The sequence below is a fragment of the Equus quagga genome, chromosome 14 (assembly GCF_021613505.1).
Source record: "Equus quagga isolate Etosha38 chromosome 14, UCLA_HA_Equagga_1.0, whole genome shotgun sequence".
Taxonomy (NCBI): Eukaryota; Metazoa; Chordata; class Mammalia; order Perissodactyla; family Equidae; genus Equus; species Equus quagga.
Genome location: NC_060280.1, coordinates 38,315,004 through 38,341,341, shown reverse-complemented (window position 1 = coordinate 38,341,341; position 26,338 = coordinate 38,315,004). Strand labels below are relative to the sequence as shown.

At 35.1% G+C, this 26,338-nt stretch overlaps 1 protein-coding gene across 2 annotated transcripts in view; it reads left to right on the top strand.

Moving 5' to 3' along the window:
- Positions 1-26,338, top strand: part of DLG2 (discs large MAGUK scaffold protein 2) — a 1,814,300-nt gene that overhangs the window by 238,571 nt on the left and 1,549,391 nt on the right. For both annotated transcript variants that reach the window (XM_046685982.1, XM_046685984.1), the window contains exon 3: positions 7,815-7,960. In XM_046685982.1, coding sequence (XP_046541938.1) covers positions 7,815-7,960 — 146 coding nt within the window. The remainder of the gene's footprint in view (positions 1-7,814; positions 7,961-26,338) is intronic.

Here is a 26,338-nt window from a genome sequence, read left to right as displayed (position 1 = left end):
AGTCACTTGACCGTTTTTTTAAACTTCCTCTTTTGATGTAACGTCAAACATATGGAAAAGTTGCTAGTATAAGGAGCTCCTGCATATTCACTTTATCCAGATTCCCCAGTCATTTACATTTTGCTCTATTTGATTTATTATTCTCTATGTATGTGTGTGTGTCTCTCTCTTTATCTCTATATTTATGTACACACATATACATACACACATGTTCGTACATACATATATGTGCGTATTATTAATGAATCATTTGTGAGTGAGTTGGGGACATCTAGCCCCTTTATCACTAAATACTTCAATGAATATTTCCTAAAAACAAGAATGTTTCCTTGCATGAATAGTGCAGTTATCAAAATCAGGAAATTTAACATTGATACAATACTATTATCTAATGTACAGTACATATTCAATTTCAGCAGTTACCTCCAAAACATTTTTTATAGCTATATTTTCCCAGTCCAGGATCTATCCCAGATCACACATTATGTTTAATTGTCATGCCTCTTTAGTCCCCTTTAATTTGCAGTAGTTCATCAGCCTTTCTTTTCTTGACCTTGACAATTTTGAAGATTACAGGCTAGGTATTTTGTAGAATGTCTTATAATTTGGATTGATCTGATATTTCTTCATGATTAGATTCAGCTTATGCTTTTTTGGAAGTAGTATCACAGAAATGATGCCATGTCTATCTTGGTGTGTGATAACAGGAGGCTCCCAGTGCCAGTTTGTTCTAATTTGTGGGGATATACTATGAGACTATGTAACATCATGTTCCTCATAAATTTTTGTCCACAAGTTGCAGTGTCCATTGATGATTTTCTAATTCTATCATTTCTTCTATATTTATTAGCTAGAATTCTACTGTAAGGAAGAGCTTTTGCTTCTCCTCCACTTAATCTCATTTATTTATGTCAGGATGGACTCATGGATTCTCATTTTATTCAATATGTTATAACCTATTGCTATTAATTTATTTTAAGACTCAAATCGTTCCAGATTTGTGAGAAAGCCGTTTCAAGCTGGAATTCATGTCCTTTTGATATGATCCCATGATTTTTCAGTACTTTCGTACTTTCTAGTGCAACAGAGTGTCCCAGGTTAATCTTATAATTTCTCTACCCCAGCCCTGGAGTGAGCCTTTTCGCAAAAAGCTCTGGTTCCTTTTAGTAAAGGAAAGTACTTTGAAAAAAAGATTCCCTCCCTCATCCTCCCTTTTCTTTCCCTTTCCCTTTCCTTTCCTTCTGTTTGTGCTTTGTCCAGGCACAGAAGAAGCCCAATCATGCCAAAACATTGTGGAAATTTGCTTGAACCTTTTGCATGTAAGCATTTTCTCATCCTCTGGTCTTGCCTCTTCAGTGTCTGTTGGGTTTGATGATGTATTAGTCCTTGGATTTCACACTCATCCCTGTTTTGGTTTGGCCTCCTTTGTTCTCTAACTTGGTACTTGATTTGTACCTACCACTGACCTTGCTTTCACTCTCTATTCTTGGCTGTAAAATTTAACTTATATTTTCTTTTCATCTACATTTCACTTTAGCCTACTCTTGGTATTCAACTTCGTTCTTCTAGTCTCAGGTAATATCTGTAAAGAAACTTGTTTGGCTGAAACCCTAAGATTAGGATGCTTACCACCCTGTAAAGCCTTTCTTGGGAATTCTGCCTCTGTGCCTCAGTGTCTAGTAGTCTTGGAATCAAATGGACAAGGGTGATGATAATTTTTTTGTGGAAGAGAAGGTATGGAATCTGGATGCAGTGTGAGGAAATTGGATATGAGTATTTATCTGGCTCCCCAAACAGAACCAAGTGTTCAGGAAAGGCTAATGGAATACTAAGACAGCACCTTGTAACCTTTTTAAATATAGCAAGATCAGTTGGGTTATACTGTTCAGCTGAATTCATAATCAGATTTGTGGTATGTGTAGGGAAGCCTATAGAGAACAAGGGATGCTAGAAGAAGTAAAAGGCATATATTTTAAAAGAAGGTGTGTCTTACAAAGATTTCCATATCTCTATTGAGGGTTTAAGGTGAGAATCTTCAGCTGATTTCAGTGAATTCTTGGGATTAAATGGCTTTGGTGAATTATAGCTGTATGTGCCAATCACAAAAAAACAAATGAACAAACAACACAAGCTTCAAGGAGGTTTCCCATTGTCCCTGGAGAGAGGTAACTACAATTGTCCCCATCAGTACTGTGCCTTGCAACATGAAGGGTGAGATGGGAGGAAGCAAAAACAGCCTTTCCCCAATCACTTTTATTCCAGCCTGTGAGCTAATAGATAAGAAAGTATGTAAATTTGTTAAACATTCTGGTTACTTTTTTGTTTTACTGTGGTTAAGGAGATAATTGCAGAGCAATTTGTGAGTCATACGAGAAAAAAGTCTCATGATTTAACAGTCATATTTCCTTAATTCAAGTCAGATAAAAGGAAATCCATTTCTCCATCACTCACCATATCCACAGTTTTCCAATGAATTCTGGCCATTGAAAAAATCAAATCTCCCTCAAATGAAAAACGATTCACCACTTCTGAGGATATGCAAAATAAATTCCTCAGATGCTTGAAGGCATATCTCAAAGAGGGGGTCCAAGGGTCTTTTGAGGAAATAGTACCATCTTTGAAATGTTTGTCATGCCAGATTGTCTCTGCTTGAAAGAACATGAAATAGTTTGAGTATGAGTTTTTAATGGTGTGCTTAAAAATATAATCCTATTTATTATGGATTCCCTTGATCATACTGTTTGACAATTGAAAACCTAGCTGTGCCAGAATAATCATTACAAAGGCCAGATCTCATCTTAATGGAGTATAGGTTAGAACAAAAGAGAGAGATTGGACTGAATAGGGACTGTCTCAGACGTCGCCTAAAAGTTGATTTTTTCTGTTTTAATGTCTTATAGGCAGCACACTGAAATATTGTTCCTTTTGAATTTCTAGCTAACTGAATCTGAATCAAGTTAGTCAACAATATTTACTAAGTAGTTATTATTTTTCAATCAATGGGTAGAGTTCTTATTTTGACAATTTCTTCTTCTATTGAGATTTTTTCCCCTCATTCCTCATTCTGAAGAAGAAGAGAATTCTAACAACTCAGTAAGAGATGTTTGAAATGAGAGTATGAAGCCTTAGGCTATCATCCTGGAGGTCTGTTTCTTAGGTCCAGAGTTGTTGGTGGTTCAGAATCCATTGACATCACCTGGGAGCTTGTTAGAAATTCAGAGATTCAGGTCCCACTCCAGACCTTAATCATAATTTGCATTTTAACAAGATCCCCAGGTGATTCAGAATCATGTGTATATTACTTTGAGACATGCTCATCTGTAAATTTGACAGTAATTTATAAACTATTTCAAAAAACAATTATGAGGTTAAAATGCGTATGCCTTCAAGAATTTGAGGAATTTATTTTGAATATATCCTCAGAAGTGGCAACACTTTTTCATTTGAGGGAAGAATGTGCAAAATAAAAAGTGCTAGCTAGCTGGTGTGATCAAATCAAGTAGTCAAGTCACGTTGAAACATAATCCAAATATGCAAGTTTTCCTGTGGTCTTGAGTGTGAAGAGATTTGACTTTATTCAATGATTTTTTTTCTATTTGATCCTTAAATGGAGAAGGAATGCAAATAAACTAAAATTAGCAAGTATTCATTGTGTGCTTACTAAGTGTAAAGAATAATGCCAGATAGTAGAGAATATATGGCTGGCTCTGACATTGTCTGCTTTCCTAAGGGCCTTGCCTGGCACTTAAAAATTACTTACTGAGTTGAAATGTTGAATTGAGGATAGGTAGGTGAACAACTACTTATCATATAAAGTAGAATGAGAAATAACTATTAAACAGATCTGAGCAATACTTTGTGGGAATGGGAGGAAAGAAGCAGCCTTGCCCACCTTCCCCCACCCCCGACAACTCCCCACACAAACCTTTTTTTGTTTTGTTTTGTTTGATGGTAGCTGCTTGGGTGTTCTTACTTTCACACATGTCCTACTCAGTTGAACTCAGTTTTAGTTAGAATATTTTCTATGCTAATGACATTTCGTATTTGGATCTCTGACTTCAAATAGTCTTTTCACAAAGGGAGAGTACTGGGACTGGGCATTGAAGGAGTAGGATTTCTGTATGGGAAAGGGCATCTGGGCCAAGGGAAGAAGGGTGAGCAAGAGATGGTGAGAGCCTGAACTCTGGCAGTAGGAATGAACAGAAAGTGGTGGTAGTGCTTATGGTGGTGGGGAAACAAGAGGATACCAAAAAGAGTTGCAAGAGTTGCTTGAAAAGTGACAAACAGATATATGTCTGGCATTAAAAAAAATAATGCTTACTAACCAGAAATAAAATTTGATGTTGGTCACAGAATTATCTTCAAATATGTCATCTTTGATGTAATTAAGGTTACCTTCTTCCTCTCTAGTAGTTGCTTAGGCAGTGAGAATCAGGAACAAAGGAGTGTGAAATAGACTTGGAACATTTCATCAGGTTTGGGGTTTATCAGTTAATTAAGATTTGCAAATTTAACATTAAAAATATTGTCCATAGGGTTTTTCTAAATGTGATCAAGTCACCACTATTCCTGATGTTTAAATGATAGCTTGTTGGTATGAATTCTTAACATGAATGTGATAAATATGTTTCCTTTTCCGGATACTTTATACACCTAATATTTCAAAATTTGGCAACTTGCAAATGCTGCCTATGAAATGGTGTTTACATCCTTAAAACTGATGCAGAGAAAAATAATCTTGAAATTTGACTACAGAAGGTGTTTTACTCATTACAAGTCATTATTCTTTGGAAAATATGTAGCTGCAGAAATCTTTACAGATTTATTCTTTACAGAATAGATTCTTTTAATTAAAATACAGAATTTATTCTTTTATTTTAATTAAAACTTGAGACCAGATAATGTAAACATATCTTATTTTCTGGATTTTACCTTTTTTTATTCCTTTGGCTTTTAACTCAATTAATACCCTACTAATCCTCACTGTATTTAAAACTCTGAGACGGATTTATATCTGTGTGGCTTTTACCTTCTGTTCTTACACATTTTCCAAACGTGATTTCACAACTGCTTTGTTGCTAGTGACAGAATAAAGTTACAGCTATGCATAAAATTTGAGGATTTGTAACTTTTCTATGTAAATCTTAATATTTATGAAACAAATTTTTTCTTATTATTTGAAAAATTTAATATTTAATACATACAAAAGAATATACATAAATTATATATAATATATTTAGCATAAAAATAAAGTAAACATTTCTGAAATGACCACCCAATTCTAGAACTAGACAATTACCGTTAATTTATATCTACTTATGTGTTCCTCCTTTATCCCATTTTCTTGCCCACCTTTTCCACTGAGGTAATTTCATCTTTTCATGTGCTTCTTTGCTTTGATCTAATTGTTTTTTCACAAATACATGTATGGATGCCTAAAAATATATAGTTTAGTTCTTCATGTTTTTGAACTTTGCAAAAATATTTTTATATTTTCTTTTTTTCACTCAACTTTATGTTTCTAAGATTTATTTATGTCATTTCATGATACTATAGTTCATTTCTCTACTGCATAAATTCCATTTTGAGAACACACCACAATTAATCCATTTTCCTTTTGATGGACATTGGATTGTTTCTAATTTTTTGCTGTGATGATCTGTGCTGCTGTGAACATTTTGGTGTGTTTCCTGGTGCATATGTGCAAGAGTTTATCTAGGATGTATCCTGAGTAGTAGAAATGCTGGGTTATGGGAGAAACAAATGTTCAATTTTACAAGATAATATAAGATTGTCTTTTAAAGTGGTTATAGCAATTTACACTCACCAGGAATAAATAAAAGTTACCGGGCAAAACCTGAAAAACGCTACCTAAATCAAGTAATCAAGACTAACATCAGTAATGAAAAGTCATGTTGATGGCAGGCAACCTATACATGTGATGAGAATGGCACTTCCTCTCTGTGGTCTTCCTCCTGAACACTCATAACCCCAATCTAATCACGAGAAAAACAGAAAAATCCTAGTCGAGGGGCAATCTACAAATACATGGCCAGTCCCTTCCTTCTTTCCTTTTGTTCTTTCATTTAAAAATTTGGAGTTTATATAGATACTCCCAGTTCTTACCTGATGCCACTGTCTTTCTTATTACACTTTACCACTTGGTGAAGATTGCTGTAAAGAGGCCAAAGTCTAGGTGCTACTTGTGCTCATTCATTACTTCTAGGTCCTTTCGGCAGACAGAACAAGGAAATTTATGTGTGTATACTAACTTGTGTATATACCTACAGGTTTCCGCCTCTATCCAAAAGTTTGCTTTACGTCACTTGTCTTTTATGGAAGACCTACATTAGTTCCTGTTTTCGCTAACCAAAAGAAATCTGAAGAGGATTTTCACTTTTACAAAAAAAGGCAAAAAACAAAAATAGTATTCAGCATTTGTTTTGCAGTTGGCCGTTAGAGAGACCGTGTGCACCTCTGGCAATGAGAGTGGCGCCACTAAGCCCTTCCCTGGGAACTACAATTAGCATCTCAGCATCCAGGGACCATCACTTTGAACTCTGTTTGTGAGCATCTGTGCTTTCTCTCAGTGTATTTTGGTAGATTACTTTTTGGGTCTGGGAATGCATAAAAATTTTCCCCATATAAGTTAATGGTAATTGCTTCTTCAGTTTATGCCATTTTGGCTTATGAATGATTTCATAGGAACGCTGTACTTTTGGATAGTGGGAAAAACCTGAATTTGTAAATATTTCTGTGTGTATCCATTTGTATCTATATTAAGCCACACATGAGTTTATAATGATGTCTCCAAATCTAATCTAAAATCATAAGGATCATTCTCGTGTCCCCCCACCCATCCACTTACTTTTTTGTAACCTTTTATTCCGACAGTGAGAAACCTGTCTCCCACCATCCACCATCCATTTGATTGTTCAGTTGTGTATATATGAATAGTGGTTTCAAAATTGTTAAACTGTACACCATGAAAAACAAATTTACTAACTAGAGTGTAGAGTAGGATGCTTTTGTATAGTTTTTTTGTCTTTGGTTTTACAGTCTCTACTCATTTTTGAAGTTATTTAGGTCATCACTTTTTTCTCCTAATGCCTTCGGTGAAGTTTTTCGTACATTTGTAATATAGTTTGAGTCCTTTGTCACTGTCTGCATTTCATCGTGGGATTCTCTGACCTTCTAAATGATGTTAAAAATGTTGCATAACTTTAGGTTTACTCTTTGTGCTGTAAAGTTCTATGGGTTTTGACAAATGCTTCATGTTATGTATCCACCATTGCAGTATTGTTACAGAAGATTTCATCACCCTGTGCTTTACCTATTCAGTCTCCCTTCCCTCTCACAGAACCTCTAGTAATCACTGATCGTTTTATTCTGTCTTTAGTTTTGCTTTTTTCCAGAATATTATATAAGTGGAATTATACAGTATGTAGCCTTTTCAGACTGGCTTATTTAACTTAGCAATATGCACTTAAGATTCATCCATGCTAGTGCATTGCTTTTTGTTACTGGATAGCATTCCATTATATGGATTTACTGCAATAGGTTTTTGAATTCACCAGTTGAAGGACATCTTGGTTGTTTCCAGTTGTTGCAATTATGAATAAAGCTGCTATAACAATTCTCACGCAGGTAAAAAAGCAATTTTCAGCATTTCCTCTATTTTTGTTATTTTTCTTTGGCATATGTATTTATGCAGTTCTTTTAATCAGTGAAATTTTCCATATACACACACATGCATAAGCTATTTATAATGTGGTACATGACATTTTGATTCTTCCCTTATGTTTTCTTTACAGATATTCAAGAATTTTATGAGGTAACATTGCTAAATTCTCAAAAAAGTTGTGAGCAGAAGATAGAAGAAGCCAATCAAGTTGCACAGAAGTGGGAGAAGACATCCCTTCTTGCTTCATACCATGATAACCTTCAAAAGTCTGCAGAGGTATATTACTGAAATGTCTGAAAGAACTGAATAATATTATGACTGACTTACACCAGTGAGAAGTAGTAGTAGTAGTAGCAGTAGTAGTAATTATTATCAACAAATGGCAACAATAATAATAGAAATGTAGTTATATGACACTAGATGCAATATTTTTCTACGAAAATCCAGGTTTTTGCCAAAAGATAAAGTAGAGCATGGGAAGGATATGATTCTTCACATTATACAAGTGACTTCTCTTATGAATATTGTTATAGTTTGAGTTGACTTAAGTCTAAGGCATTCTGGAATTTCAGAACATAATTCCAGATGTAGTAGGGGAAGGAGATGGATAGTGGGATAGGAGAGTGTGGTTTAAGGCTGTGATCTCTGTAGCAGGGCCATATATCCTGGGGCATGAATAAAATGATCCACTGGCATGTAGGAACAAAATGAGAGAACTCTCATTTATATTTATTTTGTCATAGTTTTTACAATTTTTTTATATTTGGGTAATTTATAACATATGCTACATTAATGATAATATATATACACTTGAAAATAGATATAAAGCTATTAGAGTTGTATGTTGAAATGTTTTTACAGATAGGATTATGGAATCAAAACTTTTGGAGACTACTGTCAGAATTAACAGTTACCAAAGAGTAAGGCAAGTTGAGGTATGTTTCAGGTTCATACCTGAGGCTTAGGATGGAGGCAGGAGTAGATCAGTGATATGTTTAAGTGGCAGTCAATACTTTGAAGTCAGCTAGTAGGGCACACAGACAATCTATCAAGATTGGGGGTGTGTAGCTGACTTGGAAGCTGCATGGAATCCTAGTGCTAATCAATGGCACTGTGCTGAATCTTTGGATTGTTGAGGTTGAAGCCTGTGATATACCTTCTGTCCTGCTCAGAAATGATTTGGAAACTGGTAATACTGAGTCTAATGATCACCTTAGTTAGTTGCTTGAAGAAAAAGTTGACAATGACAATAATGTGTTAATAGATACCAACTATGTGAAGTTTATAAAATACTTAAAACCATTAAAAAATCTTACTTTCAACACGTAAAACTAATTATTTTGATTTTTTTAGTGTTTTTTTTCTGTACAAATATATGTATACAAAATTAGGACAAAAGCATGTAGGGTGTTTTTATTATTTTTAAATTTAATGCTGTACTAATAGTATTTACTCATATCATTAAATATTTTTTTGAAAATATTTTAATAGATTTATAATACTCCATCATTTGAAACTTACTCAAGCAGTTTCCCATTCAATATTTAGGCTTTCTCCAATTTTCTGCTATGAATAGTGCTATAATGGATATCTACATAATATAACAGATATCTATATATGGTATATAAACCATAGTGCCTTTTCCAGTTATTTCATCAGGGTTGATTTTATAAGTGAAACTACTGAGTCTAAGGATATTGACATTTTTAAGGCTCTTGATACAAATTATCAAATTGCTTTGCAGAAAGGTGCTACCAGCAGTGTTTGAAAGGCATATATGCCTATAGCTTTAGTAGCATTAATTATATAAAATATTTTGTCAAATTGATAGATAAAATTTGTTACTTAAAGCTTTAAATTGCAATCATTTATTCATCGAGACTAAACTGTTTTTTTCTTATGATTATTGGCTATTTATATTTCTTTTGTGATTTATTCAAGCTCTCTGTTCATTTTTCTAAGTGGTGCTAGAATTCTTATTGTTTTGAAAGAGCATTTTATTTATGAAATATGCCATTCTATCATAATTGTTGCAATATTTATACTTTGTTGATTACTATTAATTTTTCTTATAGTGCTTTTTGACTTTAAAAATATTTTTAATTTTTACATGATAAAATCTACCACCTTTTTTCCTTTTATTTTTTCTTTGCTTTGTCCGTCCCCATTCTAAGATTAGTTAACTATTCTTCTATTTTTTTTTCTAGGTTCTTATTGCTTTGGTCTTTGGTCTTTTTGAATTTTCAAAAATTATTTTTAGTCAATTCCTAAATGCATAGTCTTACACATAATTTTATTTAAGTGATCAAATATATACTTTTTATTCTAAATGAAGTTCTTTTTTTCTAACTTTTCCATTTTTGGGTGTCTCCCTTTTCATTCACTTCCTGCCTATGCTGTATCGGTTCTACCCTCCCCACATACAAGGTAACCCATCTTAACGACTTAATGTGTTTAATCCTTCTGCATTCATATAGTATGTGTTCATATGTAAACTATATACACACACATATATACACACACAGAATTTTGGAAAGTAATTGTTTCTCAACACATATTCATATTATATGAAAGTTTCTTCAAGTTGTCTGGTGTAGCTTTAATTTGTTCTTCTGATGGATGCATAATTTCATAGTGTGGGTATATCATAATTTACTCCATCATTCCCCTCTTGATCGGAATTTTCTGTTTCCGGTTTTGTGCCACTATGATTAATGCTGCAATCTGATCATTGCTTATATATCTGAACTTAATGATGCATTTGCTCTGTAGGATAGATATTGAGGGGTGGCATTATTGGCTCCCAGGGTATGCATACTTTTAATTTGATTGTGTTCCCAGACTGATTTCACCGTTCACATTTCCACTGACAATGCATATTGTTATAATTTTACCTCACATCCATCCTAGCAATAGGTGTTGCAGCCCTTCTTAATTTTTTTGTCAGTTTCATAGGCTTAGTGATGCTTTATTTTTAACTTAATTTCAAGTTCTGAGACTATTAGTGAATTTGAGCACTGTCTCACTTTTGTTGGCTATTTTAATCTGCTCTCCTGTGAATTTATTCATATTCTTTGCTCATTTTTCTGTTGTATGTCTCTTTGTTGTCAATTTGTATTGGCTTTTTGTATATTTAAATGATTCAATTTATACAATTTTGCTTTACGTAGATTTTCTTGGGGATAAAGATTTTACATGAATTGATATATACATGTAATGCCTTTGGTTTATGATTAATATCCTTTCAACAAATATATCAGCTAGATAAGTCATTTAAAAAGAAAAAAAAACTTTAGGCTCTTTATTCAGTGGTTATCTAAAAGATTATTTGATCGAATCCATATAAATCAGGACTTTCAATTGGTTAATAAACAGATGCCGGCAATAAAAGGAAGAATGATGAGAAAAAAATCCACATAGATATTAGACTTATTTATTTTTCAATGTCAAAATCAGGATAGACAAAACAGAGTTAATGTTTTCCATATACAATTTTAGAGTTTCTTTTAACTCTATTCTATACATCTTAAAATCTCTTGTTTAGGAAGTCCTCAGCCTAAGGTGATTTGACTATTGACCAGTTATATCCAAAACATCAGAACATGAACGCTCACTAACTGCAATCAGTGTGCTTCTGAAGTGAGTCTAATTGCTCTTCCTTATATGAAGTTATATGAGGCAAAGAGACAGACCTGGCTGGTCTGTCTCTCTGTAGATGGAGGTGGGCACAGGGGAAATTGTCTCTTATTTGGGACTTCAGTGTACTGGGCCAGGACAACAGAGGATCTTGCCCTGCAGGGGTCAGCTTTCCAATGTCAAAGTCTGGAAAGTGTGTCCAAATTAAATTGTTGCTAAAATGGTCTGAATCAAGAGCAGTAGTTGAGAAATGGAGCCAAAATGAAGTTTATAACAAGGAAAACTTAGAATAAAGGACAACAATGTGGGTAGATTCTTACGATATAGTGCAAATGCTTGCTATACTTTTTAATTCTCATCTTGTGTCCCCTCCTTTGAACAAGTTGAGTTTATTTAAAGCAGCTGGGAAAGACATGTAAGCTCTTTAAGGGCAGCAATTATAAATCTTCCTTATCTCTGATTCCTTGCCACCCACAAGAGTGTTTCTCACATAGTAGGCTCAAGAATATATTTTGAACCAGAAAGAAATCCCTCTAAGCATTCTCTAGTTACCAACTTCAGTCTGGCCATAGGGCTCCTTGCCTGTCCCATTCTGCTTCTCTTTTTCTGTTCTCTTAGCTGGGCCTCCCCAGGATGTAGGCTAGAATAGAGAGGAAACTGGTGCACTTTAGTTGATCAAAGCTGGCAAAGGAAGTCATGAATAATATCCTCTAAAGTAATAAGAATGATATTCTTACGTGACTGGTACATTGGCTCTGGAAACAGAAGTTTCAAAAACCCTTAAGGCAATGTACACGTGACTGGGATATTACTTTCTAATGGCTTTATATGTGCTAGTACACTTCTTCTTAAAAAGGTTTTATTAAGACATCCATTAGCTTTTAAAAGTCTTTGATGATGCAGGAAAAATGCAAAAGGAAGTATCCTCTGATAACTGTAGTCTTCTAGTGTGAGGCAAAAGTCAAGATTAGTGGTTGAAATAATAAGACTTTATTTTATGGATTCGGGATTCAACTTAGTGTTCTTTATTTTCTTTAGTAGAGTCAAGTCAATCTCTTGCAGTATTTTGACAATGTGAAGACAAAACCTGGTAGCATAACAATGAAAATTTTGGAGCAAATAAGGATTGGATCAGGTATTTTAAAGATAAGCAGGCATTAAATGGCTTCTGGCTGCAAGCTGTCATGATATTTTAATGCCAAGGAGATGTCTGCTATCCCCAGTAGAAGGTTCCACAAGGAGGGGCACCATTCTACACTCAGTGTTTAGCACAGTGCCTGGCACAGAGTAATCTTAAAAAGGAACTATAATAGTGCAATTTTTAACTTTATTTTTCTGTAAATTAACATGATCTTGGTATTAAGCCTTGAATCTACCAAGAGGCAGAAAACATAATTTTAGTTAATTCTGGATTTTCTTAAAACATTTCTGCTTTATGCTTAATCACTTCCCCATTTTCCCTCCAGCATTCTTTTTTCTCAGAGATAAACAATTCCCTGGTGCATATATTCTTCCACAGCATCTCAGTGAGAGCAGAGACACTGTATAATATTCTGCATCACTGTGTTGAGGACAATGCCTCAGTGACTCTTAGTGGATTGAATGATGTTAGTGGAGGAGACGTGCGGGGAAGCATTATGGTCATCGATCAACATCCATTATGAGATAGTTCCTTTTGGGATATTTCCTTTCTAATCTTCAGGAGTCATCATTCCTTAACGTGGGCATTTGCAGCTGAGATGCATGTGTCTCCACCTGGTCTCTCGCTATAAGGTCCATATTTACCATCTGCCACATCTACTATTCTCCTCATTTCAACCACAAAGCTTTGTTACTTATTTTTTTTACACTCCACCAGTGTATCTCGTGGCTACGTGGGTAAAAACTAGCAGCAAAATGAGCATTTGGCTGCTTTTTACTCTTCTTTGGGTACAACAGGATCTTGTGAGGCTGTTCAGGATCTGCTATCTGGATATTCCTTTACCATTGTTTCTGTTTTATTCTCCTGTGCCCTGCTTGTGCCAGGGAACTTCTTTAAAGGCTTAGAGTTGGGAGAAGGATGCGAATTGAAGTGATTTTCATCAAGCTTTCCTTTTTCTCTTCTTCTACTTTTTCTCTTGCTCTTTAACATGAGTTTTTTGGTCATAGAGAGGTGGATTGTGTATACGAAATTTGGGAGAAATGTATTCTTATTAAATCTTTCCAGTCTTGGACCTGGACTATGGCTTTTGAATTTAAAAACAAGAATATGGTGTCTGTGCTTTCTGTTCTTATTCCCCCTGGAAGTTCTGGAGGCTTCTGATACAGCCACTCAAATGTAGGATGGTTAAGGTAAAGAGGACATGCGAAGAAAACCCATTGTTAATAAATCACTCCGTCGTTCTGCAGAAAGATTTGCTGCTTTGAGAGCAGCAGATATCCTGCAATTGAATTCTAATGTCTGGCTTCCCACAGGAAAATTTGCTGTGAGGAAAAGAGGGTGGTATACAGAAATTCCTTAATCAGGTTCTAAAAAACAAGAAAAAATAAAGAGAAGCTGAAGTCTCAACAAGTTTTACTGAGATATAATTGACATACAGCACTGTGTAAGTTCAAGGTGTACAGCATAATGACTTGACATACATATATTGTGAAATGATTACCACAATAAGTTTAGTTAACATCCATCATCTCATATAGCAACAACAACAAAAAAAGAAAAAATGTTTTTTTCCTTGTGAGAACCCTGAGGATTTGCCCTCCTAACAACTTTCACGTATACCATACAGCAGTATTAACTATAGTCATCATGTTGTACATTGCATCCTTAGTGCTTATTTATCTTATAGCTGGAAGTTTGTACCTTGTGAAAGTTTGTTTTTAAAAGATACTTGTGAAAAATGCTGCACATCTTCCCTCTCTATCCAACTGTCTTCCCACTCAAAGTAAAAGCTAAATTTCTTACAATGGCCTATCGAGCCCTACAAGTTGTGACCCCGCTTACCTCTTTGATCTAAATCCACCACTCTACTCCTCACTTACTCCTGTCCAGGTTCCCTCACCTCCTCACTGCCCCTCAGGCACATGAAGCCTTGAATCTTTGTACTTGCTTTGTCCGTAGCCTGAAATGCTATTCCTCCAGGTATCTGCATGGGGTCGGGGAGTCACCTCTTTCAAGTCTTTAATGGCATCTTCTCAGTGGTTCCTACTCCATTCATTTAAAATACCCTTCTCACCTGCCCATTACCATTCCTTGCTTTGTTTTTGTTCATAGCATTTATCATCATCTATCAGAGAGACATTATGGCTTAGTTGTTAAGAGCAAGCACTCTATAGTCAGACCATTTGGGTTTGAAGCCAGGCTCCATCTCTTACTGGCTGTGTGACTTTGGGGAAATTGCTTAGTCCCTCTCTATCTTAGTTCTTCCTCTAAAATGAGATTTTCTCAAGAATTAAATGTCCCTTTTCCCTCTTACTGAAATGTAAGCTCATGAGGACAGGGATTTTGTCTATTTTCTTTATTTGCTTTGCCCCAGCACCTAGAATATTTCCCCTATTTTATCAATCATTTGTTGATAAGTTTAGTTATGTTATTTTAGCTTATTGTAATTTTTCCTAAGAACAAATATACTAAAGTTAGCTCTACCTTTAACTAGGGCCATCTGAATCTCCCATGGGAGCTAGCTTTATTTTTAGAATAAATGCATAGTCCAAGTGACAGTTGATAGAATGACTCACTCATCCATTAATTCTTTTATTTAAATATTTATTGTTTGAGCTACTGTATTTTGTTCGGCTCTGTGCTAGATACATTAACTAGAGGACACTAAAATTGAAAAATATGTATTTTTCCATTGACCCTGAACTCAAGGAGCTTATTTTCCAGCTGAGAGTCTAGACTTCTAAGGATGAATCCATGGGGATGGTGACTGAAGCACTGACTTTTTAGTCGAACACATCTAGGTTTTATATATCTCATTCCTGCCACTCACAAACTATATGACCTTGAATAATTTATTCAACCATTTTAACTGTAGGTTCCTAATCAATAAAGCAGGCGTAATAATTGTACCTACCTCAAAGGGCTTTGAACTTATTAAATTAGATTATCTATATAATGTGCTTAATATAGTGCCTGGCACTATATAATAGTAGGCACTTAATGATTCTTATTTGCTGTTATTATTGCCTTGAAGCATGCCTTGAAGGATGGATAAAGTGTGTAGAAATAGGCAAAAAGGGCATTCCAGGCAGAGAGAACAGCCTGAGTTAAGTCAGAGAAATGATAAAGCATGAGGTGTATATGGGAAATTACAACTAGTTCTGATTGACTGGAGTGTAGAATATGTTAAAGTAGGTAGAGAAAGTAGGAAAGTCAAAGCTCAGTCATGTCATTCTTCACCCTTAAGTAACCACTGGTCCATTTTGGCATATTTCTTTCTAGTTATTTTTTTATGCAGTGTAAATTTCTGTAAAAGATTGCTTATTATAAAATTGAGATTAGAAATGCAGGTAATAATAGTAAACATCCAGATAGTGCTACTTATGTGCCAGACACTGTTCTAAATGTTTTATATGTATTAATCTCTATTGCTTCCCCTCTGGCTCTTCCTAACAGATCTATTACTTCTTATAAAATTGTTTTTAAAAAAGAAAAATAAAAAGAACACCAAAAACTTACTCTGAAATACTCTCAAGACAGTATGTATTTTCATGTATAAGGTGATCCTGGTTTGATCCTCCATAGCTGGTCATTTGGAAGTATTTCTTCAGCAGCCTTCTTCTAATATGATTATGCCTGGTTCAGTCAGCTTACATTTCCATAACAGAAATTATTTCTTGCGGTACAGATTTATTTAGAAACTTTCCCTCCTAAAGGAAAGGAGAAGTTGGCTAGATCAGGAGTTATCCATTACAGAGATTTTTAAAGTGAGGTTTATGTCATTCTAATTGGTTGTCCCCCAGATCCTTATTTGGTAGCATGGACTTTCCATATTGCCATTTCCCAAGGAGGTGGAGAAAAACTCTTTTTCTTCTCCTCTCCACCCCCATCCCCACATATATCCAGGAGAAGGCCCTTAAAGCACAGAGGAGTGACTGGCATCAACTTCCCAACTCAATCCTCTGTCTATAATTTACCAAGGAGATTACTGTGGTGACATTAGAGTTTCCTGGGGTTGGGTTTGGGGGAAATTATTCAACAGCCAGGGCTTAAGGTATAATATGTCCCTTCAGATAGTCAGATGGTCCTAGCACAGAAAAGATTCCTGCTATTTTCAGCCTCGTAAAGCAACATTTTGCTAAGACCCCCAACTAAAGATCTTGTTATTCACACTATCCCTCTTCATTGTCTGATTCCATTTTTCATAGTTTATTAAAATTGTCCCTTTGTGGTTGATTCATCAAGCTTCATTTCTTAGTGAGGATAACATCATTCATTCATTCATTTATTCTACCAATATTTATTGAGTATATGTTATATGCCAGGTATTAGATATATATCAACAAACAAAACAAAAATTTCCACCTTCATGGACATTATATTCTAATGAAGGGGACAAAAAAGTAATAAGCAGAATTAAATTAGATAAAGTATATAGTATATATAACATATATATATAATAAATCATATAACATATTAACATGTGATGGCTATTATGGGAAAAATAGATCTGGTTGAAGGGGATTAGAAGTGTTGGTTGCAGGGGATTGAAATTTTAATGAAATGGTCAGTGTAGGTCTCAATGACAAGGTGATATTTGAGCAAAAACTTGAATGATGTGAGGGAATTATCTATGAGATTATCTGGAGAAAGACCATTCCAGGTGGAGGGATTAGCCAGTATGAAGGTCCTAGAGTGGGAACATACTTAGGATATTCAAGGAATATTAAGCAAGTCTGTTTGACCACAGCTGAGAGAACAAAGGGAGGAAGAGTAGAAGGTAAAGTCCAAGAGGTAACAGGGGGCCATATTATGTACTACCTTAGAGGCTACTGGAAAAATTTTACTCTGAGAGAAATTGGAAACCATTGGAAAGTTTTGAGTATGTGAATGACTTGATCTGACCTTCCCAGAAGGCATGCAAAATCTCCTGTTTTTAGGAATAAGAAATATTTTATTTTTGCCTGGATTGTTTTTACTCATTATTAGTTTCCACAAGCTTTTTTATTGTAGCTATATATTTAGTGTGTATCGAAGTGGATAGGAAGGACAATAAGGTTGTTGTTTTGGACCCTCTGAAGTTGCTGTAGTGTGCTTCCCAATGATAGATTTCTCCCTTGAAACAAAATCAAGTGAGTTACCAAAGTAAAACTTTAATTCAGTTTTAATAAGATGTAGTTTTAAAAGACCTGGAGGTCAAGGTTTTAGACTTTTCTTGTCTTGAAAGAAAGTGACTTTACCTGCTTGCATTCAGCCTGGGATCATTTTAAATACTGTAAGCTTCACCTATTAGGTTTTGAAGTTTCTTCTCAGGTGCCTAGAGGGAGATATCTTTCTCACTTCCTCAGTATACATGTGATAAAATTCTAACTGCTCAACTTAAACTCTGATTTATATAAAATTTTTGGAAAATGTAGATAAAAGTTTTTTTGTTGTTATTGCCCTTTTGAACATTTTTACCTGTAATATGTTGTAGATATGACAAGGTGGCAGCAGTAGCAGAGTCATAACAGAAATATTCTGTGTTGAGTTGATGTTTTAAAATAAGATGGAAATTACTCACTCAGTCTTTATTTTAGGAATATAACCAAGAAATTTGTTGTTTTAAAACATTTTAAAATAAGCATTTAATCCGAGGTTTGATTTTTTTGTTGTTGTTTCTTAGATGTTTTTTTCTGAGCTTTTAGTGATTTCTCTCTCTTCTAAACTATTCTATACTGCGGCACATATCACTCTTTTCCTATCTGCCAATGCTGTGTTAACTGATTTTTAGCTCTCAGCTAAGATCAGTTTTCTGCTTAACTCTCTTTTATTCTTTATGAAAAAAGTGGACATAGCACCCTCCTCACTTCTGCTCTAAGAATTTATATGTATTAGTCTATTTTTCCCACAGAGCTTGAGTTGCTGAGATGAAACCTGCAATTGTAACTTGGTAACAGAAAGAAAGTATTTTTACATTACTGAACAATTACTGAACTGTGTTGCCATACAATATTGGGCCAGGAAGGAGACAGCTTGGCTTCACAGAGAAATCAAGTCATCTGAGAGCTCTGTGTGTGAATTTTGGCTTTGCCATTTGCTAGTAGTGTCACCATGGAACAATTACTTAACTTCTCTGAACTTCAATGCCTTATCTGTAAAATGTTAAAATAGTAATGTTTACCTCACAAAATTGTGAAGACTGAATAACGTGTAGGGCATGTAAAGTGCTTAGTACAGTTCCTGGACCTAGTAAATACTCCATAAATAGCAGCTATATTGATAAGGATTTGGTGGAAAGTCCTTTTACATCTGAGACTCACTTTCTTCATTAGTAAATGGAAAAAAAAAAAAAAAAACATGTTGGGGAGAATCAACAGAAAGGATGTGTATAAGAAAGCTTTGAAAACCGAATCCTATAGAACTGCATTATGCTGAAATGTATGGTAAAAACAAGATTTTATTTTCCTATTTCATCATTCCTCCCTGGAAATTCAGATCAAATGACAGATGAGAAAGCATTTTGCAATGCAAAAGCATTACGTGAATATAAGATGATCTCATCATCATTAATATACAATGTGCAAATATCTTTTCATATGCTCACTACTGTTGTAATTCTTTCCATGGATATTTTTGTGGGGCTGAAGAAGAGAAAGAGAGTTAACAGTAGTCCCTGTTAAAATGTGTATGCCTGCTGTAGGGCAATACAGTGCTGCTGTAGGTAGGCTCTTGAATGAGCTTGTCAGAGCTCCATATTGATGTTTAAATAGAGCAGGATTTTTTCTTGTTTGTTTTTATTTGTTTGAGAGAGTGGGTGGAAAAAATGTAATTATTTGGCATGGGGGACCTGGGTAATGGTGAGAGGCAACTAAATGATGGTAAACGGGAGTTGAGAGGAGGCACAATTAGAGAAAGGGAACCTTAAAGGAGAAGTGGATAGTCTCAAACACAGCTTTAACTACTAGTTCATTTTTTTTATTATACTAGCTTGGCAAGAGGCACAGATTATCCCTTATAAGGAATGATGACACTGTCTTCCCTTCCATTCCCTTTCCCTCTCTTCCTTTTCTTTCCCCTCCTCTTTCTCCCTCCTCCCCTTAGCATTTACTTAATATCTGCTATGTGTATTCGTCTTTGTGTAGCTGCCAACTGCCTTTGCAGACTTTGGTCTGTAGGTAAAAGTGGACCTCAGGAACACCTTCTTCTTTCATAGCCTCAGTTCTGCCCAGATCTCTTTGACCTATCCCTTTCACTTCATTCCTTCTTTCTTCCTATCTTCTAGTTCCTGACCTGGATACTAGTTATTTTCATTTTTTTGGACTTGAAATTTTTTTTTATGTCAGTTGCAAAGATGAGGAAGACCAAGGCTCTTTATTTTATCTTGTACTTTAGTAGGAGTAACAGTGTCTTACTTGTATAGACCATTATATAGTTAAAACATCTCGCTTATCTTAGTTGATTCTCAGAATGGCTTAGTGAGCCAGGTAGTGTTAATGTCACTATCCATATTAGAAATGAGGATGCTGTGGATAAGCAACTTGTCCAGGCTCATATTGTTAGAAAGCGGTGGAGTCAGGAATTTGACTTCAAGCCAAGAATTATACCATTACATTATAGGAGTGAGAGGCTAATTTTATAGGATATGGGGGATGGTTTCATGGCTAGGTGGCTTTAGTGCTGGACTTTGAGTAATGCTTATGACTTTATTCCTGGAAGAGACAGGTATTCCAGGTAAAGGAAACTGCATGAGCAAAAAAGCTTGGGAGAGTGATAAAACCTGCTATATATAAATGAAGTTTGGGCTAGGCACTTTTTTTTTTTTATTTTTTTTAAGCATTGGCCCTGAGCTAGCATCTGTTGCCAATCTTCCTCTTTTTTTTTTCTTCCCAAAGCCCCAGTACATAGTTGTATATCCTAGTTGTAGGTTGTTCTAGCTCTTCTATGTGGGATACCGCTACAGCATGGCCTGATGAGTGGTGCTTGGTCTGCATCTGGGATCCGAACTGTCGAACACTGGGCTGCTGAAGTGGAGCGCATGAACTCAACCAGTCGCCAACAGGGCTGGCCCCCTGGGCTAGTCACTTTTAATATATTATCTCCTAATCTCTATAGCAATCTAGAAAGGTAGGTATTTTATTGATTGATTGCTTTCCTTGTTTTAAATAGAATTTTAGGTGGTAGGTAGATATTATTATTTCTAATTTACAGAAGATGAAACTAAGCCTCAGAGAAGTAAAGTGACTTGATCAAAGTCACACAGTAAAATGTGATGTTGTGGGGATTAATAAACATGTGCCTGACATTCCATGCCCCTTCCCAGGAGAAGATGGGCAGGGCTTTATGAAGAGTGAGGAGTCAGGTTTAGCAGACAGGGTTGCCGAAAGTGATAAGACTGAGTAGGTGATTCTGGCTGTCTGATTGAGAACTTTAACTACAATACTATAGAGTTTAGATTCTCTTCTTTAGGCAGTTGTGAGCCGTAGAAAGTTTTCATGCAAGGAATGGCATTATCAACTATGATGAGGAAGATTAAGCTGGCAGCTCCATGCAGGATAGATCAGAGAAGGGAGAAACTGGTGTCAGGGAGACCTGTTAGGTGGCTGTCACACTACGAAATATTCAACTGCAGACCCTGGAGAACTATGCATTACCATTCTGAAGAATACTGAATAGTGAATTTTTCTTTACAAGTATCATTTCTCATAGGTAGTAACTTGACTTATAAAGAAGAAAATTATACTAAATTTAGAAAATGTACTCTAACTTGTAAAAGAAAGGAAAATCCTGATTGCAAAATTAATTACCTGGTGAAGCTTGTTGAGTAACTTACAGAGCTGGCGGTTACTTTGCTGAGGCTGAATGTTAGCTCAGCATTTATCTATGAATAATTTACAGTAATATTTTCCTTTGGAGTGGTCTACCTAACCTTCCAATAATATGATCTAAAACAGTGAGAGTACTTTAGTTTTCTACCTAATATTGTTCAAATGAAATAGAATTGGATCATACTAATATTTACTAGAAATACTGGACCTCAAAGAATGTATTATTGAGATGGCAGAAAGATATTTAACTGTAAAATGTCACTAATACTAATCACTTTGAAATTTCTCTAAGTTTGACCTTCTTCTCCATTCACAATGCTGCTGATCTAATTTAGACTTTCATAGAATCTTGCTAAGAGATTTGGCAGGCTTCTAATTGGCCTTCATAATCTAGGCTTTTGTCTTTTAACTCGGTATCCATAACCCAGCAATTTAAAAACTACTTATTTATCTTCAACGTTTACTGACTATTGTTTCATTTCCTTAGCATAGTATTTACCATAGCATAGCCTTTACAGTCTGGCCCAAACTTAGGTTAGGCCTTACTTGAGCCTTGTTCTTGTTTCCCCTTTCTGGAATAATCTTCCTTTTGTTTTCATCTGGAAATTTCCTGCTTATTCTTTTAAAGACCTACTTTTCTATTACTGATCTTCTAATCACCTCAAGTAGAACAAATTCTTCTCTGCTCTGTGCTGCCCGAAGCCTCTGTTAGAGTGTTTATCATATTGTATTAAAACTAGTTGCTCTAGTGTTTCACCTGTTACACTGTGAGCATCTTGTTATCAAGTATTATATTTATTCATACAGTTATAATATGGTTCAGAGCTTGTTAGGCAGTAAGTATTTAATGAATGTTTATTGAGTGGATGATGGTATTTTCTTTGATGTCAGAGAAAAATATGCTGTTTTGCTAAATTTATAAAAATTTAGTTTATGGTTATTTTTGCTATTCCATAATTTTACAGTCTCATTCCTTATTCGATAGGCAGAGTATCCTGGCAAAAAAAGATAGAGGAAGCTTCACACTCCCTAAAGTTTTGCTTTCCTAGAGAAAATGGCCTGAAGTATATGGAGGTCAATCCAACTCTGAAAATATTACGGCGAGAGAGTGAGATTTATTCATGAGGTGGACCTATCAGTAACTTGATAATAAAACTGTAACAGTGGAAAATGTTTCAAAATATCCATGCTATACAAGCCTAATGTAATGCCGCCTGTATGCCACTGCAGAAGATCTAAGGAAGTCTACCTGCCTTAGACCCTGTCCACGGAGGGCTTTATATGGAAACCTCAAAAAGACTTGGTATTCTTATCAAGGAGTAATAATTCTTCTTACTTCGAATCAGTTTAGCATTTTTTTCCTTAGGGACCTTAGCACTTTCCACACTGTATTATAGTTACTTGTGAGCAAGCTAGAACTCCCCTACAATGTTACGGGGTCAGGAAGTGTGCCCTGTATACGTGGTTTACATCCCCTTGGTACTAGTCTAGGTCCCTGCGTATAGTAGCTGCTCAGTAAAGGTTCATTGGATAAATAAATGGATTATGTTACTGTCTTATCTAAAAGGACCATAATTTTCAAACTATAGAAACATATAGAAACAGGGCAGAGTAATTGAAATTGAGAATGTTCCAGAAAATTTCAGATAAGTGATAATCCAAACTTGTAATGCTGTCAAAGAACAGAATCAGATGTTCTAGGATGTTTTTGGGAACAGAAAGTCTGTATTAATCCACTATTAGTTAAGAATTTTCTGAAATTTTTAGAGATATTACTATTCTCAGTTATAATTTCATTATTACTTTGTAAATATGACTTACTTATATGTATGCAGCTGTGATTGAAAGAAAATAACATAAGATCATGGCTTAACGTATGAATAACCCTTTGCTACTTAGTTAAGGAAAGAAAATTGTTTTTTAAAAAATCTTTTGTGTTCATCCTCCACACCCTGATGAAAAGTGAATCAGTACAATACCAGATATCACACTAGCAGGAAAACCTTAGGAGTTCTCTTTTACAGAGTCCACAAGAGTAAGTGAGTCATAAATCCAAAGTTATTAATGCCTTAAGTCATTGGTTAAACTAATTTCTTAAAGAAGTGCATAATGCAAAATCTTCATGAGATTTCTTTATAGTGCTGTGGTGGTTAGTTTTATGTGTCAACTAGGCTAGGCTACAGCACCCAGTTATTTAATCAAACACTAATCTACATGTAGCTGTGAAAGTATTTTGTACATGTGGTTAACATCTACAACCAGTGGACTTAAAGTAAAGGAGATTACTCTTGATAATGTGGGTGGACCTCATGCAATTAGTTGAAGGTCTTAAGAGCACAAAGTGAGGTTTCCAAGAGAAGGAATTCTGCCTCAAGAGTGCAACACCTGCAGCTGCCTGAATGTCCAGCCTGCTGGTCTGCCCTATAGCTTTCAGACTTGCTAGCTTCTACAATTGCAAGAGTCAGTTCCTTAAAATTAATCTCTCTTTGTCTCTGTCCCTCTCTCCTATTGGTTCTGTTTCTCTGGATAAACTTGACTGATGTGAGTACTAACACATTTTAATAATAGCCATCACTTAGATAGCACTTATTATGTTCCAGGCAGTTATCTAAGCATTTTACGTATATTAAATCCTTTAATTCTCATAACAGTCATACAAGATATAGGTATTATTGTTATTTCATTTTGTAGATGAATAAACTACAGTGCAGAAAGTTTAAATGATTTTCCTGAGGTTACACAGCTAGTAAGTAAAAGAGCTGGGATTCAATCCTAGGTAGTCCATTTTCTAAACTGCTATGCTACATATTTCTCAAACAATAGATTGTATTCCTGGACACAAATCACAAAACAAAATAGATCAAGAGAAGACCTTCGTTTAATTCTTTTCGTTTAATTTCTTTTTTGTTATTTTCTTTTTTGTTTTTTTATTTTGTTTAATTCTTCACGTAATTCTGTTTGTGATGGATTTGAGGACTTTCTACTGGCCTAATATTAACACTATTATGAGCAGTTAACATTTATTAAGCATATTAACTATATATGAAACTCTTATATACAGTATCTCATTTAATTTTCTCAATAACCTTGTGAAGTTGGTCCTATTTTTTACTATATTTTAGAATGTAGTAGAAGATTATGAACTCAAACTGAATTCTCTTTAACTCTACAATCTGTACTCTTGAATCTTTCTGCATCTTGGGGTATTATGGAATCCTAAGGATTTTGAGGAATCTTATTATTTAAATATCCAAGGACTTATCCAGTGCAGGATGTTTTATGAAGCATTCCATCTGATATTTATCCAGTCTCCTCTGGAATCTCTCTACTATTGCGGAAGCCTGAGCAGGTCAGCTAAATGTTAGCTAGTGGAGTAAGAACCAGGTCAGACATATTTTCTGAGGAAGCCTGAAGCAGAGAGTATGGGTGGAGCAGATCTAAGTTGGAGTTTATAAGGGGGAAGTTCAAAATCAGGAGGCTGAGTAATAAGGTGCAAATATAATCTCAACAAAGAAGTAGTGGGCTTGTAAATGAAAGGATCTGAGTAAGAACTAGATTGAAGCAAATACTTGCCTCGGATACTTTAACAAGCCGGTAGCTATGTGGTTAGGCTATCAGGCTACTTTAGAAGTATAGGATTGAGATATGGAGTTTACTATTTCCATTATGGGACTGTTCTTGTCATCAAAAAGTTCTCCCACAGATAGAATAAAAGCATACTTTCCCCAAATTCTACCCATTAGTTGTGTTCTGCGGCACAGTGCAAATATACATTCTTTTTCATCAGTTTGAAAGCCATCAATTATTCCCTTATTCTTCTCCCAACCTTTCTTACCAAATATTTATCTGTTACAGGCATCACATGGTGCTTTTGGAGAGACATTAGCAGTCCCGGTTATGTGTTATTTTAAGCATTAAGTAAGAAAATAGGATGATAAACAGTGAAGTATGTACCCTTATTGTAATGGTGCTAACTGAAATAAAATCATTGGGATGGGGCTTTCTTAAAGGGCTGATAGCAATTCAGCCACATTTAGTTATATCCCAGATATTTAGAATGAACTATTCTACTTTACTCTTGAGAAACATATCAGTAAAAACAGAAAAAGGCTCTGAGGAGCCAGAACTGACTCTATTCTCTCTTAGAAATTTGTCAGGATTAAGTAAAATAATGCAAATAAAATGCTTAGCACATTGTCAGTAAGTATTCAAAAAATGAAAGTTATTATATATAGGGAGCAGTTGCCATTGGCAGACACATTTCTGATCCTAAGGAGTAAAATCTGACAGCTTGATAGTATAAGAAGACAGGAAGAGAAAAATAAAATGCAAAACACAAATATAAAAACACAAAAAGTGCAATAGTCTGAGGCCATTTTGTATGAGGGTGAACTCTGAAGCAATTATTCTGCTATACAGTAGAGAAATAGTTACTGCTCAAAGTGGTTTAAATTGTTTTAAGTGTGCTTTCCTTAAGAGGAAAGGAATATGCATGTTTTAGAAAGGCTTCTATACAAAATAAAAATAAAAATTTTATTTTAAAGGATTAAACTAAGATATCTGGAAAACTCCTATTTCTAAAATGACTTGTTCCACATGGTTTCAGATAGCCAGGTGTTTGTTTGGCTTGGGTTGGTTTGGTGTTACTGTGTCAGATTATTTGACAACATCCATTTAACACACATTGATTAAATGCCTTGTGCCAGAATTTCTCTTGGTTGTTCTGAGGGACACAGAAATGAGTGAGACCAGATCCTTGCCCTCTAGAAGGAAGATCCGTGTCTTAAGCACCCATGTAGCTTAATAGCAAGTGCTAAAGTAGAGACAGACACAAAATTTTATGAGAGCACAGAACAAATCTATTAAATATGAATTATGTAACTGCTGCCAAAGGAAATCCTGAAAAAAAAAGTTATTGTCTAGAACTGAAAGTTCTTGCTCTCTAGAACTTGTAGTACAACACTAAATTATTTTGTTTTCTAAGGTTTTGCTGGGATTGTGGTAAAATAACTCCCTGTGAGGGAAGTATTTCTTCATCAGAATTGATTGGTTCTGAGTAAAAGAAAACAA